General features: G+C 36.3%; 4 protein-coding genes across 5 annotated transcripts in view; 1 reads left to right on the top strand and 3 right to left on the bottom strand.

Moving 5' to 3' along the window:
• Positions 1–218: 218 nt before the first annotated feature.
• Positions 219–9,344, bottom strand: LOC141433929 (alpha-2-macroglobulin receptor-associated protein). Of its 2 annotated transcripts, none has more exons than XM_074096079.1 (7): positions 8,927–9,344; positions 8,638–8,850; positions 6,787–6,997; positions 6,282–6,446; positions 5,881–5,978; positions 2,333–2,422; positions 219–1,265 (listed from the first exon to the last, which is right to left on the bottom strand). In XM_074096079.1, the coding sequence occupies exons 1-7, from the start codon at positions 9,131–9,133 to the stop codon at positions 1,134–1,136; spliced, it is 1,116 nt and encodes a 371-aa protein (XP_073952180.1). In that variant the 5' UTR covers positions 9,134–9,344; the 3' UTR covers positions 219–1,133. The 2 variants fall into 2 exon arrangements, with proteins under 2 accessions (XP_073952180.1, XP_073952181.1); XM_074096080.1 differs by having other exon boundaries at positions 2,363–2,422.
• A 1,212-nt stretch (positions 9,345–10,556) lies between these two features.
• Positions 10,557–11,860, bottom strand: LOC141433931 (uncharacterized). The gene has a single exon (XM_074096081.1). It carries the CDS (start codon positions 11,759–11,761, stop codon positions 10,748–10,750), a length of 1,014 nt encoding a protein of 337 aa, XP_073952182.1. The 5' UTR covers positions 11,762–11,860; the 3' UTR covers positions 10,557–10,747.
• Positions 11,861–11,912: 52 nt separating this feature from the next.
• On the bottom strand, positions 11,913–12,492 carry LOC141434462 (uncharacterized). Its single transcript, XM_074096882.1, has 3 exons — positions 12,350–12,492; positions 12,110–12,229; positions 11,913–12,028 (listed from the first exon to the last, which is right to left on the bottom strand). The coding sequence occupies exons 1-3, from the start codon at positions 12,483–12,485 to the stop codon at positions 11,913–11,915; spliced, it is 372 nt and encodes a 123-aa protein (XP_073952983.1). The 5' UTR covers positions 12,486–12,492.
• A 1,448-nt stretch (positions 12,493–13,940) lies between these two features.
• LOC141433921 (E3 ubiquitin-protein ligase RNF19B-like) overlaps positions 13,941–15,969 on the top strand; it is a 51,740-nt gene continuing 49,711 nt past the window's right edge. Inside the window, 1 exon segment of the mRNA XM_074096066.1 lies at positions 13,941–14,694. Within this exon segment, the coding sequence (XP_073952167.1) occupies positions 14,577–14,694 (118 nt within the window). The 5' untranslated portion in view covers positions 13,941–14,576.

Genomic DNA, 15,969 nt, shown 5'->3' with positions numbered 1-15,969 from the left:
TTTTTTTAATACGTTTATTTGGGTAATGTGTATATTTATAAGTAAATTATTATTGAAGACTTACTTGTCTCGAATATGATTAAACGCAGGATATGCGGTAAGTTGTAGGCAAATAAACCGTTGTCAAATACAATGCGTGTGTTCTTGTCCAGATGGCCTCCGGTCGCCACGACAATCTTATTAGTTGTATCTACAACTAATAAATAAAATATACATCATTCAAATATAAATGTATTTATTTGATTGGAATTTCTTAAATTAATTTCCTAAACATCCACATTGAGATTCCATTTTTATTTACATACATAGATACTTAATTACAAATGCATAATCAAATCACCAATAAATGGGTCAAGGAAATATGTGCACTTAAAAAAGTGCAGTTTGGAGTAGTATATCAACAAATCATTCATCTAATAAATAATAAAATATACATTGTTAATACCTACGATGAAAATGTAAGTGTGTTGAACACTAAATAATCATAAATGTTATTTGTAGTGTGTGTGTTCGCACATTATCTGCGCAACGAACTAGCGCGTGCTAACGTTACAGAAATACTTCTCTAACAAAAAGAATGACTTCCAATAACGCCAGTGCTTTCACCGAAAAAAATATAACAGCTTAACACTACACAAATATATTATTAACTATCACGTAAAAGTAAAAAAGTAACGAAAAATATTATTTTATGAAACCTATTTTGCTGCCGATGATTATTAACTATCACATATATAAATGCAGATGCAACTAATTAAACTAGACTTGTAAAATATATATCACTGACAGAGATACTAACATGAGGTTATCATGTTATCAAAAAGTTAGAAATTAATGAAACTACCGTGAGACTCACTCATCATATTTACTGAAATTAATCCGGTTAACAGTGCACGTGCAGTACAGTGTAGCAGTGCGCGCGTTGCAGCAGCCGCCGAGTCGCGTTGCTCCGAGAAGAAGGGCTACGAATTAGCCCGAAACATGTCGAGCTAAATTTGATTTAATCTGTCATCTCCCAGGATAACAGGATCAAAGGAATTTGGGCACAAATTTGTGCCTCTGGGAGAGGACAGGTAAGACGTGAGGTGATCCGGATTAATTTCTTTAAATAGTTTTGAAATTCATATATAAGTCTATAATTCCGAGTGCCTGGCGAGAATCTTGCCCTCCAACTCGTCGTGCAGCTTCTGGACCTTTCGCGTGTGCTTCTTTATCATCTGCTGCTGCTCGTCGAAGTGATCCATCTTATCGCCCGCTGCCGCCACCTGCGAACCATTGGTCATAATCATAAGTATATTATACAGACAAGTTGTACGGTCAGCATCAAAAGTAGCTGCATACTTTTGTACTTTGTCGTTTTACAGCAACGTACAGTCAAGGGCAAAGATATCGAAACGGCAAAAGGTACAAAAATATGTATACACGACTTTATGCACTTAACATTAAAGCCGTGTATACATATTTTTGCAACTTTGGCCGTGTCGATATCTTTGCCCTTGACTGTACTTGATCGGCTAATTTTGATGCTGACTGTATCGACACCTACAGTTGTACAAGGAAGAGACGGGAAGTCCGCTTTTATCTATTTCATCCCAGCCTATATACGTCCCACTGCTGGGCACAGGCCTCCTCTCGGAACAAGAGGGCTTGGGCCATAGCTCCCACGCGGGCCCAGTGCGGATTGGGAACTTCGCACGCACCATTGAATCGCTTCGCAGGTTTGAGCAGGTTTCCTCACGATGTTTTCCTTCACCGCAAAGCTCGTGGTAAATTTCAAATGTAATTCCGCACATGAATTTCGAAAAACTCAGAGGTGCGAGCCGGGGTTCGAACCCACGACCCTCTGCTTGAGAGGCGATAGGTCAAACCACTAGGCCACCACGGCTTGCTTTTATCTATATTCCAGAAAACAAAAAAGCTAAAAAATTTAAAAAAAAAACTGAAAACTGGGTAGGCTTACAGCTTAGAAAAGGCTATAGACTCGAAAATTTTTTAAGGCTCCTAATAAACTGCATTTAGCTCTTTGAAAACTATTTTATCAACCCCATCTCTAAAATGAAAACCGGAGCTTTAAATTTTGGGCTAAATGGAAGAAGCGTTACGTAAACTATTATGGCGTAAGTGAGTGATTAGTAATTTTTAAGCACCTAGACAGCTCCGATATTTATTATAATGGTTAGCGGCTTGCTTACTACGTAAGCTTGATAAATGCAGATATAAGCCTTGAGCGGAAGAGGACATGAATTTGTAAGTTGACGATATGGTTTTGCTATGTCATATAACTATGTGAAAATCCCCCCTGACCCTATCAACAAAAAGTAAAAAAAATAACCTTGCTGCGATGCTTATCGAAGTTGCTTACGTGGTCTGCTTGAATGTGCCGCAACTTTCGAAGTCTGGATTCGTAATGCTGCAATTCGACCTGACAACAGTAAGTTATGGCCAAGTTACTACTCCGGACAGGGATAACCAAAAGAGGTTTCAGCTGTATCGTTAGGGCTTTGGGCTGAAAACCACTAAATTTCATAATACCTTATTCACTAATACCCCTAATTTTCAAATAATACCTAAATGTCAAATTGTCTCATTCTTAAAATGAACGAAATTCATTATGTTATGACTTTGACCTAAAACGTCATATTCTCTAAATACCTAAAGATTGAAATGCACAATTCCTTCAAATACCAAATGACCTAAATGCCTAATTTATTTTGTGCCAAAAGATTATTGTCGCAGCAGAAAAAGAAATTCATCATATGTAAAAATTGACAATCTCAGTGATAACACTGAGATTGACAATTTTTACATATCGACGGGGAAGAAGTAAATCCTCCTATCTTACATTTTTGGGCAAATTGACTTTTTAATGTAGTTAGATGTAAAATTTTTATTTTACGTATCCTGTAAAGATCTCCTATCTACATGTTCAAGTTTTAGGCGATTTTTTGTCAAATAGAAATAGCTCTTAAAATACAGCTTTTATATTTTGTAAACATTTTTATGAAAAAACCTCCTTTCTGCTGGAAGAAATTACTCCTATCTGTTTCGCGCGTGTTTTTGCTGACAATATCTCCTATCTGCATAACGAAACGTGTTTACTCGACCGCTGCGCTCGCGCGACTGACTGTTGAGTTGAGTTGACAACCGCGTAACGTCTTGACGGCTGATCGCGCGATGTCTAGGAGGTTCTAGGCCGTCTATACAGATGGTGTTAGCTTCGCTCAGTTTGCACAACCGCGCCGCTGCTTACTAATATCACAGCAACAAGTGCATGTTTTAACGTGCATCTCGTGAAATATATTGTGAAAAATAGAAAATAATGTTTAGTTTGTGTTGGATTGTTAATGATTAAGGTAAGTTTTACAATATAGATTACAAGGTAGTAAGTTTACAAGGTAGATTTTTTTGTTTTAAAAATACCTCCTATCTCCGTATATAACGTAGAAAAGAGATGTTGGCATTGTTAATACTTTGAAGTTAGAAGATCTTACTAACGGCGAACCTGGACGACAGGCATTCATTTTACGTGTGCAATAGATACCTATGATGGTTTATCTTATACCTAATTACAATGTTCAGGCACTGCGTAATATTGGACGAGAAGATATTACAAAGTTTCCCGAACGCTGCCCATCCGAGTTGGATTCTTCGGGCGACCTCTTTGTCGAAGTTGGACCTACCCAATGGTCAACTTGTACAAGGTAAACAAAGTGGTCAACAACTTCGAGTGCATCGTTCCCAGCGATAACCGGCACGGGTGTGACATGGACATTTGACATGATTTTTAGTCTTGACCATATTCATCTTTAACTTGGGTCTTTTTTTGACCCACCTGAGGTCACTGAGCATAGTATTTAGCTCCTCCAGCGACTTTGCCATTATGACTATATCATCGGCAAAACGAAGATGGGTGATGTACTCGTCGTTGATATTGATGCCGAACCTGTTCCAGTCCAAGAGCTTGAAAACGTCCTCCAACGCATTTGTGAACAGCTTCGGAGAAATAACGTCTCCCTGTTTCACACCTCGCTGTAGTTGGATTGGTTGTGTACTCTCGTTCTGCAACCGGATCGACATAGTGGCGCTGCTGTACAAACTCTTTAACACCTCGATATATCTATAGTCAATATGGCATCGCTGAAGGGACTGCAATACAGCCCAGGTCTCGATTGAATCGAAGGCTTTTTCATAGTCCACAAACGCTAAACATAGTGGCCGATTATTCTCCTCGGTCTTCTGTATAATCTGGCGGAGCGTGTGAATGTGGTCTATGGTGCTAAAGCCTTTACAGAATCCAGCTTATTCGGGAGGCTGGAAATCATCAAACCTTCGCTCGAGACGATTCGTAATGACCCTCGAAAATAACTTATATACATGACTCAGGAGTGAGTTGGTTCTATAGTTCTTCAATAAGGTATTGTCGCCTTTTTTGAAGAAGAGCACCACCCACTCCTGTGCCATGCATCCGGCGTGGTACCCTCGAGTATGACGGAATTAAATAACCTCTGGAGGACTACAAGTACCGGTTTACCACCCGCTCTCAGAAGTTCTGTCGTGATTCCGTCATCCCCCGTTGTTTTTTAAGTTGTTTGAGAGCCACTCTAATCTCGTACTGGCTGATGGGATGTCTTCAGTGTAATGACGGATTAGTTTAGCTCTGGTATCTTGAGCTGCACCTACGGGCTTCTGTGTCGAGGTATATAACTGTTCGTAAAACCTTTCGAGCTCTCTCAACAACTCCGGTTTCGATGAGATGATACTGCCATCGTCGATCTTCAACTTAGTCATTTGGCTTTTCCCAATAGACGAATTCTTTGCGAACACTAGAGCCCTGGTTCCGCTCAATTGATTCCTTAATACGTGCAGTATTAAAGGCACGCATATTTGTTATTTGTTAATTTACCTACTAATAACTATAACTCTGGGTTTACTTAATTTTTGCTAGGAAAACCATCGGAAGCAGTAAAGTATCCTAAACGTTAGTCTATCGACTATTAACAGAATAATAAAATCGTAATTTTGTTTAAAGTTTATATCTTCAATAAATATATTATTACGGTGTTGGCGTCTTATTGATATATTTTTTATGTACAAAACGATATTTAATTATTATGTTGTATGCTCTGTAAATTTTCAGCTAAGATATTCACTTTCTAATTCTTCCCCTATTCCATTGAAATATCTTCTAACTTGAACTCAATTTGGGATTCGTAATAAGCAATACCTCCTATCTTACAAAATCATGCTTAATTTATGTTATAAAGTACTTATTGATATTATTCTAAATAAAGATAAGGTTTTTGATGCTGTAGAACATTGTTTACACAGAGAAATTATACTAATATTAGGAATTTGAAGGAATCTTTACTAGTGGAAAAATCGTCTAACTTCAAAATACTCGACACAACACAAGGAACAATACCTTCTAACTTGCACTTACTTTAAATCCTGTAGCACTACTAAATAATAATTAGTTTAAAAAAACAACTACTTAGATAACAAACAAACCCTCAGAACATCAGATCAAGGTAAAATTATAAACAAAAAAGATATTCAGTTTTTTCCTTCTCCTGTAAAGTTAGGCCTGTGTGAGATAGGAGAATTTACTTCTTCCCCGTCGATATGTATAAAACAAATTTAGGTATTTTGACATTTGGTTGTTTTATGTTGTTTTGTGAATTTGAAGTAGGCATTATGAGACTAAGGTATTTTGAAATTCGGCCATATTAAGGTTACGGTGTTAAGAAAAAAATTAGGCATTCTGCAATTTAGGCATTTTGAGACCAAGATGTTTTGAGATCTGGGAGTATTGATAGAGGTAAAATAAAAATTAGTAGTTCTAAGCCCGAAGCTCATTATACATCTTGCTTAACTACTCGCCTTTAAGGACTCAAGTTCATCAACAGTAAAGTTGGCTGCTGTAGCTATCTTCCACAGCCCTTGCACCTTGGGCTCAATGAACTCTTTATTGTTAGGGCCTGCAATTAAAAAGTAAAACTATTTGATAATTCCTGAAGTAAATCAATAAAGAATCATACCATCCCTATAATTTTTTTATTTTTTTTTCCTTAATTTTATATGTATGTTGTTAGTAATTAAATTATTTATTTTATTTTGAAAAAATGGCTTTCTGCCAAATTTCTTGCGGCGCATTATTCTTGGCAATGTGGTTTTTCTTAAAGCGCTGGTAGTTTAAAAATAGAGACGTAAAAGAGCCCCTTGCGCCCCACTTGCAGAATAAACATTTGATTTTTTATTCATATTTTGATATGGGATAATACCTCTGGCCGTCATTCTCTGGAGTCTATCATAGCCGTCTCTCAAGCCTCTATGTTTGTCCCTAACCAGATTAGCAGCATCAATGTATTCCTTCTTGTTGATTTCATTGGTTTCCAACTGATAATTAATTTCATTGAAATTGTCTAGTTCTTCTTCATTAACTGCATCTGGGAAATAAGAAAAGTATAAATTTCTCTACTAATTATTATATTAATTAGCCTGCCTGAATAATAAAAGGACATTTAAAAAACTGTTTACGATTTGTGCTAGTGCTGCATTCTGACGGCAGAACATTGCAGTAATTCCCTATTTACAAATAGCCATTGCAATTTGAATCTTATGGAATACATGACAGAACACCCCATTCATTTTTCACATACTAACAAATGCAAAGTGTGCAAATGTAATCAAATGTGGGTGGTATGCTGTAAACTGTAATAATACTTAGAAACAGATGGGGGATTAAACATTGGCATAAAAACAATTATTTTATCAACAAATACATACTTTTGAAGCCATCATTCTTAGCCCCATCAACATCATTCAGCAGCTCATAATACTGGTCTATCTTCTCCTGGTGGTGACCAAACTCCTCCTTCAGTGCAGCCAGCTCCTCGCTGGTGAAACCAGAAGCCTCTGCTTTGGCCCAGAGCATGTTCAATTTCTTGTCCTTGAATATGCTTCTGTTGATGTGGTCATCCAATGCAGAGTTGTGAGCCTGTGTCAAATTGAATAATGAATTTGAGCTTGATTGGTGAAGTGGTAATAAATATCTATAGTTCTAAGCCAGTTCATAAAGCACAAAAGGTTTAGCTAATATCTTTAAATGAGCAATTCTTAAATATTTATTTATTGTTGGGATATCAGAAACGGCTCTAATGATTTTGATGAGGTATGTATGGGTTTTTATAGATGAAAAATCCATTTAGCTCAGTGTTATCTCTGAGAAAACGCGTGACTTCGAATTTTAACCCAAGCAAAGCTCAGTCACCCTGGTATGGATTTAGCTAAAATAAAATGGCCATCTAGAATATTTTTGTCGGATTAACATACATATAGTATGTATAATTGTCCTCATATATCCAAAAGGATATAACTACTACCACAACCACATCGCAAGACTACATATTACTACATTTGTAAACAACAGCAGCATTTTTCTCGGTTTGTAGTGAAAACTACCTACAGACTGAGAACACAACTGTTGGGTTCTTGGCCTTTATCACAGGTAAGCTAGGACACATTTTTGAAGAATATAGGGTAGCAGTACCGTTTGTGGCCACTGTACAGTTTATGGCCATTTATTGTTTAAATATATAAGTTTGAAATAAATTTATAGTAATAAATCATTATAAACTTTATTTGTTTCAGTATAAACTTTTGAAAACTCACTAAACATCAACTGCCCAAAAACGGGCTTAACATGGCCAAAACCGGTACTTCTGCCCTACTTATACATAGTTACTGCATAAAACTAAAAATAATATATCTTTAACAAACAAAATGAAATGTGTTCACTAGTGTAGGAGTAAACTATTGATAAATGAGTTTACCGATAAGTAATGAACTATAAATTTTCCCCCAAAATTTTGATGATAGTTTATCTATTAATCAGTTCAAATTACAATGAGCTGCATTCCAAAACATCTCCAGCAAAACAAAGCAAAAGTTTGTTGGTGGCATAGAGCAATGATAAGCTAGAGATAACTGTTGTCAGACTAAATAAAAAAATATTGTGAACATTTTTATCTGCTAAATTTGAAAACATTTTTTAACCTCTAATGTTATCTATTATTATTATTTGATATTAGTGATCATGTTGCAGGTAGTTAGGGGCTCAGGATAAAAGACTTCATGGACTGGAGGCTGGCAGGAAATTGAAATGTTTTTTTTCTATATTGCAAAAATTGGAATATGTAAATTTAGGATCCATCCAATGTAGCAAAAGTCCATGGTTATGCCACAGCCGTCGATTTTATACCATATTATAAAGCGGGGTTAACCTGATAAAATATTTAGATTATTATCCAGCAATATAATAAGATATAATAAAAAACCTATTTACATATATGAAACTTATACAAAAAAATAGTATTTCAAGCTTGTTTCAATTTCAATAGACTTCTTAATGCAAAACTTAACTTGACTTATCTCAAAACACCTTATTTTTAACCGCAAATGCAAAAAGAGGGGTGTTGTAAGTTTGAAATGTCAGTGTGTCTGTCTGCGGTATCACCTATGAAACAGATGGACCTTCACCACCCGTGAAAGAACCTCATCATATCAAATTCAGCCTCAGTCTACAGTCCAGTAAAAACAGTTACCTTTTCGAATGCTTTAGATAACGAAAGATCTTACTGGGTGATCCTTTTGCCTCCCACCAGAGTGATCTTCAAAGTGCTCCCGAAGCCCAAAATTGGTCATGATATGAGTTAGTTTACGCCGCAGGGTAGCCTCCATCAAACCTTCCTTATCACCGCCTTCATTCTTCAATCTTTTGTAGGTTAATTCTTCTTTGTCGTGTATTTTTAGGTCACTATAAAGTGACTGCAATTTCGGTTCAGTCAGCCTCTGAAATAAAAATAACAATATTAGATTTTGTCAGATCATTTACTCAGAATCATAAAGAAATTAAAACTTTGCTCACCTGTTGAGCTTTGGTCCATAATATATTGAGCTTGTTTATTCTAAAAGGTTTTTCCAAGGTTCTAAAATCGACACCTAGCTTGGTAGGTTTCACAATTGTTTCTTTTTTCGCATTTGCTTCTTTTGAATATTTGTTTTCACATAGAACTACAGCTATTAACATAAATACGAAGAAACATTGCAAAGTACTTCTTGGAACGCTTTTCATGTTGACGCTTTATTTTGGTTTGTTATGCGCTAAACAATGTCTGCAAAATACACATAAAAGACACGGTAATGGGTTAAAAGTAGGTTAATTAATTATTGCTTATATTATTAGCCCGCTCGTAGTTATTGTTTTCTGAAACACGATACACTACTCTCAGCAACCGAACCACCCACTTGGCTTGGCCATCTGTGTCAAGTCAATCTGTGACCTGACAAAAGTGACATTGACAGAATTGACATATCTACCACTTTAGTTCATTGTGCGTTTCGTTCGTTCTGCAGACGTTCCGATTTGGCAACACCGACCACCGCGGGAAGTCAGAACACGGCCAAATCGGATCACATAGTCACATATGTACTTGAGCTCTCATTAAAAAATTTAAACAAAGTAATGAAAACTTGAAGAAACATCTCAGGTGTCACAATAGTACATTACTTTAGTTGTAGAAGCCGGAAAGTAGGGGTTGGCCGGCCAGAAGATATTAAAGACGCGATAGGGATGCGAGGCCGGCAACCCCACGTGACATGAAATGAAATAAAAAAACAAGAAAGTATGGTCGACGCCGTAATTCGTGAGACTAAATTGACAATTCATTGTGCACAAGTGTTGCCACAGTCAGGGTAGTGCTGTTCATGTCGATTATAAAACAGTACGGCATTGGCTTCTAGAGTCAACCTACAATAACTGCAATGAAGTGACAACAGTAGAAATCTAAAGTTTGTGGCAATACTGATTTATAGTCAAACAACAAGTTTTGAACTTCTGATTAGATTTTAAACAGGTCATCGTTCATCCACCAATACTATTACTTCTTATATTTCGTTTTCTATTTTTTTTTACCGTTCACGGCAAAACTTACTAAAACTTACTGGACACTGGATATTTAAAAAAAAACAACGACACCAACTTTTAATTATTATTATTATTTATAGTTAGGCGTAATAGCATGGGGTCATACATTACTCGTCCCGTCCTAACTAATTCCACCAATCGTCGGTGATAGTTCGATACCGAGACCACGTACATACTAAATCAAATAATATTTGTCATCAAATAAATAGTAATTGTTAGTTTCGCTGTATTGAAATATCAATCACGCTATGGAAGTATGCATTGCATACTAGATTTCGCATAAGTATGATTTATTATACCTACTTACTTATCAGTTCTGTTCCTGTAAGAGTTGCTGCTTGTACTTAAAAGGGCACATTGACGGCCAACTTAATATTAAATTCGTCAATATATAGATGTGATCTAGTAATTAAAACTATTTTTATTTAACGCTTTTCCAGGCATAGTGCATATAGCGACAGCGACCATATAAATTTACACAAATATTCGACCTTGCTACATTTACAATATGGTACAAAATCAATTGAAGTTGTTAAAAGTACCTACTATTCGTCTTAAAATGAATCCCCATAGGTAAACAATATAAAACTATGATTCGTTTTGCAATAGCGCATCTAAATTAGCGGGACCTGGAAAAGGGTTAAATCAACGAAATTGTATCAAATTACAGGTGCTCAATACTTTTGGTCAAGGCTGTGTTATATAAATTCAGGTAAATACAAAACAAAGCAATAAAACGTTAAATAGTTTCTGACATATTTATTATTCACTAAATGACATATCAGAGTCTAAAAATTCCACTCCCTCATACACTTCTTCCTGTACCTGAATTCCTTCGGACTCTTCTTCTCTTTCAACCTCTGCTTCCCTACTCTCCTCACTGTCAGTGTAATCATCACTTTGCACATTTATAACAAATGGTATCAGATCATCCAATAACCCATCTTGTTGCCTGTGTTCAGATTCTAATTTTTTTACATGTTCGGCACACTTATGCCAGTCATCCGGACTAACAGATGCAAATGCTTGCTCTACTTTTGCCTCCATATCTCGAGCTGAACCTTTTACATTTACGCTGCCTACTTTTCGCTTTGCAATACTCCGTATTAGTTCAATAGTATTCAAGTGGCAATGGTATGGGGGTAACCGCAATACTTCATGCCCATTTGCTTTTAACAGCTCATCAATATAATATATTGGGTCGGGTTTGTTGCGTTTTACCAAAGTTAAAAGTTCAGCCCTGGTGAATGTTTCTTCCCAAGGAAAGTTATTTGAGGTAAGCCAATCACGGATTGCTTGTTTCCTTGAACTGGTATTCGGTGCCTTATTAATCTGAATTGTGTGGTAACTTGCGTTGTCCATAACTATAATGCTTGGTGTATCCAAATTAGGCAGCAGCTTATCTTGAACCCACTTTGAGAAATTGGCAGCATTCATGTCATCATGATAATCGGCTGACTTTGATTTGCTGCTAAATATTAAAAGGGCATTATTTACAAATCCTGATTCAGTGCCTGCATGTACAATTATGAACCGTTTGCCTTTTGATATATTAGTGACCATTTTAGAAGTTGACGGACCCTGCCAACTTTTTTTTGGTTTGTAGTTAACATGAATATAGGTCTCATCTAAATATACAATCGGTTTTCTTTCCTCTGAAGGCATATTTCTATACTCTGTAATTTTTCTAATGTATTTGTGTCTTGCTGCAGCAATATCATTTTTTTCCATTAATATGGTTCTCTCTTCAACATTTTTCTTGAAACAAAATCCCATGTCATGTAGAATTTTGCGTAGTGTTTCATGACCACCATCAAACTGAATAGATTGTCGCAACTCACTAAGCAGTTTTGCGATTGTGGGGACCTCATTTCTTACTAAATAAAATTCATTTATCAGGTTACGTATGGCAACCTTATCGAAGTCATCAATATTTCTTTTCGTGGCACGGCACTTGCGTTTCTTGCCAGGAGTTACCCACCCATATGCCTGAATTTGTATTACCTTCGTGCTTGATTTGGCGAATTGTTCTTAAGCTAATACCTACAAATAATAAGTTAATATGTTAAGTCTAGAAAATATTACTAATTTAGACCTTTAAAACAAGTTCGAACAACATCTTACCAGTCATTGAACTAATTTTTTGAATATATGTCGCCTCTGCGCCGACGTCCAATTTGTCCATTTGTTTGAGTTTGTCAACAGAATTTTTTATTGTTGTCTGAACAGCTTCAGATAATTCCCCTTGAAAAAACGAATATACAAGTTAAATATATATCTTTACTTTATCATATTATTTCATGAAAATAATATAAAAAAAGCAGAAAATAGCTATAAAATATCAAGAATTTATTAGGGACTTACTCGTAGAGGTTACAATTTTATGTAAGCATTGCTCTTTTTGCTCACGGACGGACTCCATTTCTTCTTTTACATTTTGGAAATGAGTAATCATCTTGAATATAAGTTCTCGAACTCCACTTTTAATTGTTTTAACCATTTCGAAAGAAGGATTCGTAAAATCTCGAAAAAATACTCACGATCAATTAAAGAAATGTCTGAGTGACAACATGAAAAAAGTATTACCACAGCGTGATTTTTCTGGGTTGCCAATTAATATCTTATGCAGAGTTATCGTGGGACGATTCTAGTGATATTTATCCATTATTTACGGTGACAAATGACAATATCAAATTATTTTACTTCAACTTCAACTTTTTTGTTTTTGGCAACCGGTCGCTTTAGGTTAGCAACCACTACTGCCAATGACTCCTGACAGCAGCAAAAGTGTATGTCGTGTTTGACCAGTTTTTAGAAAAGATGTGCTTGTTGCGTACCTAAAATGGACATACACAGACATTGAGACAATACAAAACATTAAGAAGGTACAAAACATTAAGACAGTACAAAACATTGAGACAATACAGGTTGGGTCCAAGGGAGACAAAAGCGAAAAAAAGCGTCTAAAGTTTAATTTTTAGTTAAATAATTTAATTAGTTTAATAATTTCCTTTGCAATGTAAGATATCATTGTAAGAAGTGCAAATACGAACCAACGACAATTATTTCATTTATTGTTTTGATTGGCCTCACCTTAAATCCGCTTTATTTATTTTATATGCTCATGATATCATTGCCGTCCCCAAGTGCGCAGTGCGCTAACCGAAGTAATAGTTTCCTCATTATTTTCTGAAGAGACGCCATTTTGTCACCGGTAATGAGTCGCGATTGGCAGGGGCAGGGGACTACTACGAAATTCTAAAATCGTAGTTCGTATCGTACCACCCCTCTCACTCTCGTATTAAATAATATTAACGTCAGCAGGACGGCAAGATACGAAGTTCGAATTTTATACACTTCGTAGTATTATAGGCCCAGGGGCGGTGCGGGTCATTCGTCGATTTTTCACTTTGAATCGTAATGAATCTTAAGCCTATGAAACGATTCACGGATCGGATCGCATGCTCTTGAATCGATCTCAATTTATAAACCTAATAAATACTACTTATAAAAAATAATATCTACCAGTTTTTCTTCCCTTGTCCAAAGTACTTCCGAACTCCCACCCTAATACTTAAGAACCTTACAAAAACAAGTAGGTATTTAGTAGTTCATCTATTCTAAAGATCTCGTTTTTCTCCATGAAAGTGACAATTGCAACAACAATATTCCCGAAATTGTACAAAAAAAATATCGATATGGGCTACATCACTATTTAATTTCGTCGAACCCTGGTAACCCTGTAACTGTCATTGCCTTGTCAATTTAGTCTCACGAATTATGGCGTCGACCATAAAGGGTATTGGATCTTGCTGTCTGCCAAATCGGAACGTCTGTTATTTGTTTTAAGACAAGGTTTTTTTTGGGCACAATTAAAAATGTTGTCATCACATCACAAAATAGTGTAGTGTAATTTTTTGCGAAAGTAGCATGATAATGAAATTTTCGATTTCACTTTAAATTATTAATTAATAAAACAACAAAAGTAGCATGTAGCATTAAAATGGTATTAAATTAATTGGTCAGTGAACTTTTCAGCTTTTTAGGCTATGACAACATCGATCTTTATTTCATAGATGAGTGAGAGTGTGTATACTGGTAACTTTATTTGATGTGATGACAGCTGGTCGTTGCTCATCTTGTGCTCATCCACATCGTTCGGGGCGCTCTAGTTGCTAATTTATTGTATTTTATTTTGATGAAATTGCATTTCGATTTCTACCGTTCGCTTTTACCGTCGTGTTCGCAACACTCGTCTCGAGCACAAGCTCCGATGTTAGTGGTGCGTGGTGCGGGTGCGTGCAGGCTGAGAGCACTCACGAGCACAATGGGAATGAGACCTTAGCGTTTCTTCCCCACCTTATGGGATTGCATCTGCGTGGAGCTCGATCGAGGCGCGTACGGTCCGTCTGGCCGTCGGCACTTTCTCTCGCTGATGCGTCGCGAGTCTGTGCGCCAGTGTACGGTCGCCGATGTTTGTTGGTGGATGCGTTTGGGAACGCTCGCGTGTTGAAAGAGGGACCGGAGTCAAAACATAGTCGTGTTTGTGTGATGAGTGGTGTGTTGTGACGCGGTGGCGCGCGAGGGTGAGATGAGGCGCGGCAGCGGTGGCGGCTGCGGCTGGGGCGGCGGCGGCGTGTTCGGCCGCTGGTCGCTGCGGCGCCTGCTGCTCGACAGCCCTCTAGTGGGCCGGAGGCTGGCACACACAGGTACTGCATCACAACAGTTTAAAAATAAAACAATGTTCTATTTACCCTGTAGCAAAGCCATGTCCTTATCAAGCAAAATTTCCTTGAACTTGTACACTTAACTTGGAAAACAACTTGTTTACCTGTACCTATTATCAACATTAATCTTAAACTTAGTACCTAACCTACCAAACTGCTAAGTATCACATCTAGTTTTCTTTTATTTTATGATGTTCTAGACATGGAAAGCCAATGCTGGGAATAAAACTTATCATTACCCTTTTTTAAGTACCTATTGAATTTCTGCTGTTCCTCAATTTAACCCCTGTTGATTTAACCAACAATTTTTTTTTATATTGAGTAATTTTAAATAATCAATATCTAATCAGAATCAACATAAAAAATTCATTCAAAAATTCCCTCCAGCTATATTTTAATTCTTAGCAAAGCGTTTTTCTGAACCAGATAATTTTTTTAAATTCAACATCTGACTAACAACTTTTTGTACAACATGTGACTCAAATGTCCAATAGGTGTACAGCAATATTTTCCTTCGGCAACTAAAATTTATGAAATATTTTGCATGAATCAGTCAGATTTGTAATTACGTACTTATAACAGTTTCACACTTAGTGTCATTTGCGTATTGGCTTTATTTCTTAGAAGGAAAAATTACTCAGAAAATAAAAAATAAACTTCATTGTAAATATCATTAGGATATGCAATGCGATGGGTCCTATTGAAAAACAGTGTTGCGGTTTACCGCAACATTATGCTGAGTGGAGCCCAATTTATATTATTCAATATTCATTGATATTTATTCTTTCCTTCTTAACTATTTTTCTGTGTATCGAATATATATGTTTCTCTCTGTATGTAATATGGCTAGCCACTTGTTTGCTTAGAATTTTGAGTTGAAATATTATTTATATAACAAAATGATAGCCTTGACAGGTCTGTAAGCAATTGAGTGGCTAGTATGTTATTCCTAGTAATTTCTGAGAAAGCATGTTAAGTTCATGTAAAAATATTATGCTGGAGCACTCAGGAAGTTGTCATAATTATCTCCTTGTGGAAAACATAAATTTAATTATCACCTTCTTACATAAAAAATACTGAGACCAGTCAACGTCTCAGCTTTTAAATACAGTTTTGCTTCATAAATATGAAATTGCTAAAATATTGTTTTTACATTTTTGACAATTAATTACAGTTACCTTTGCTATGCCATCTGTTAATGAACGAAGTCATCAATAATAGCTCAAAAGTTAACACAGTTGGCCAGTGTGTCTGGGA

This window comes from Choristoneura fumiferana, chromosome 13, assembly GCF_025370935.1.
Source record: "Choristoneura fumiferana chromosome 13, NRCan_CFum_1, whole genome shotgun sequence".
Taxonomy (NCBI): domain Eukaryota; kingdom Metazoa; phylum Arthropoda; class Insecta; order Lepidoptera; family Tortricidae; genus Choristoneura; species Choristoneura fumiferana.
Note: the sequence above shows the minus strand (reverse complement) of the source record. Positions and strands in the feature narration are given on the sequence as shown.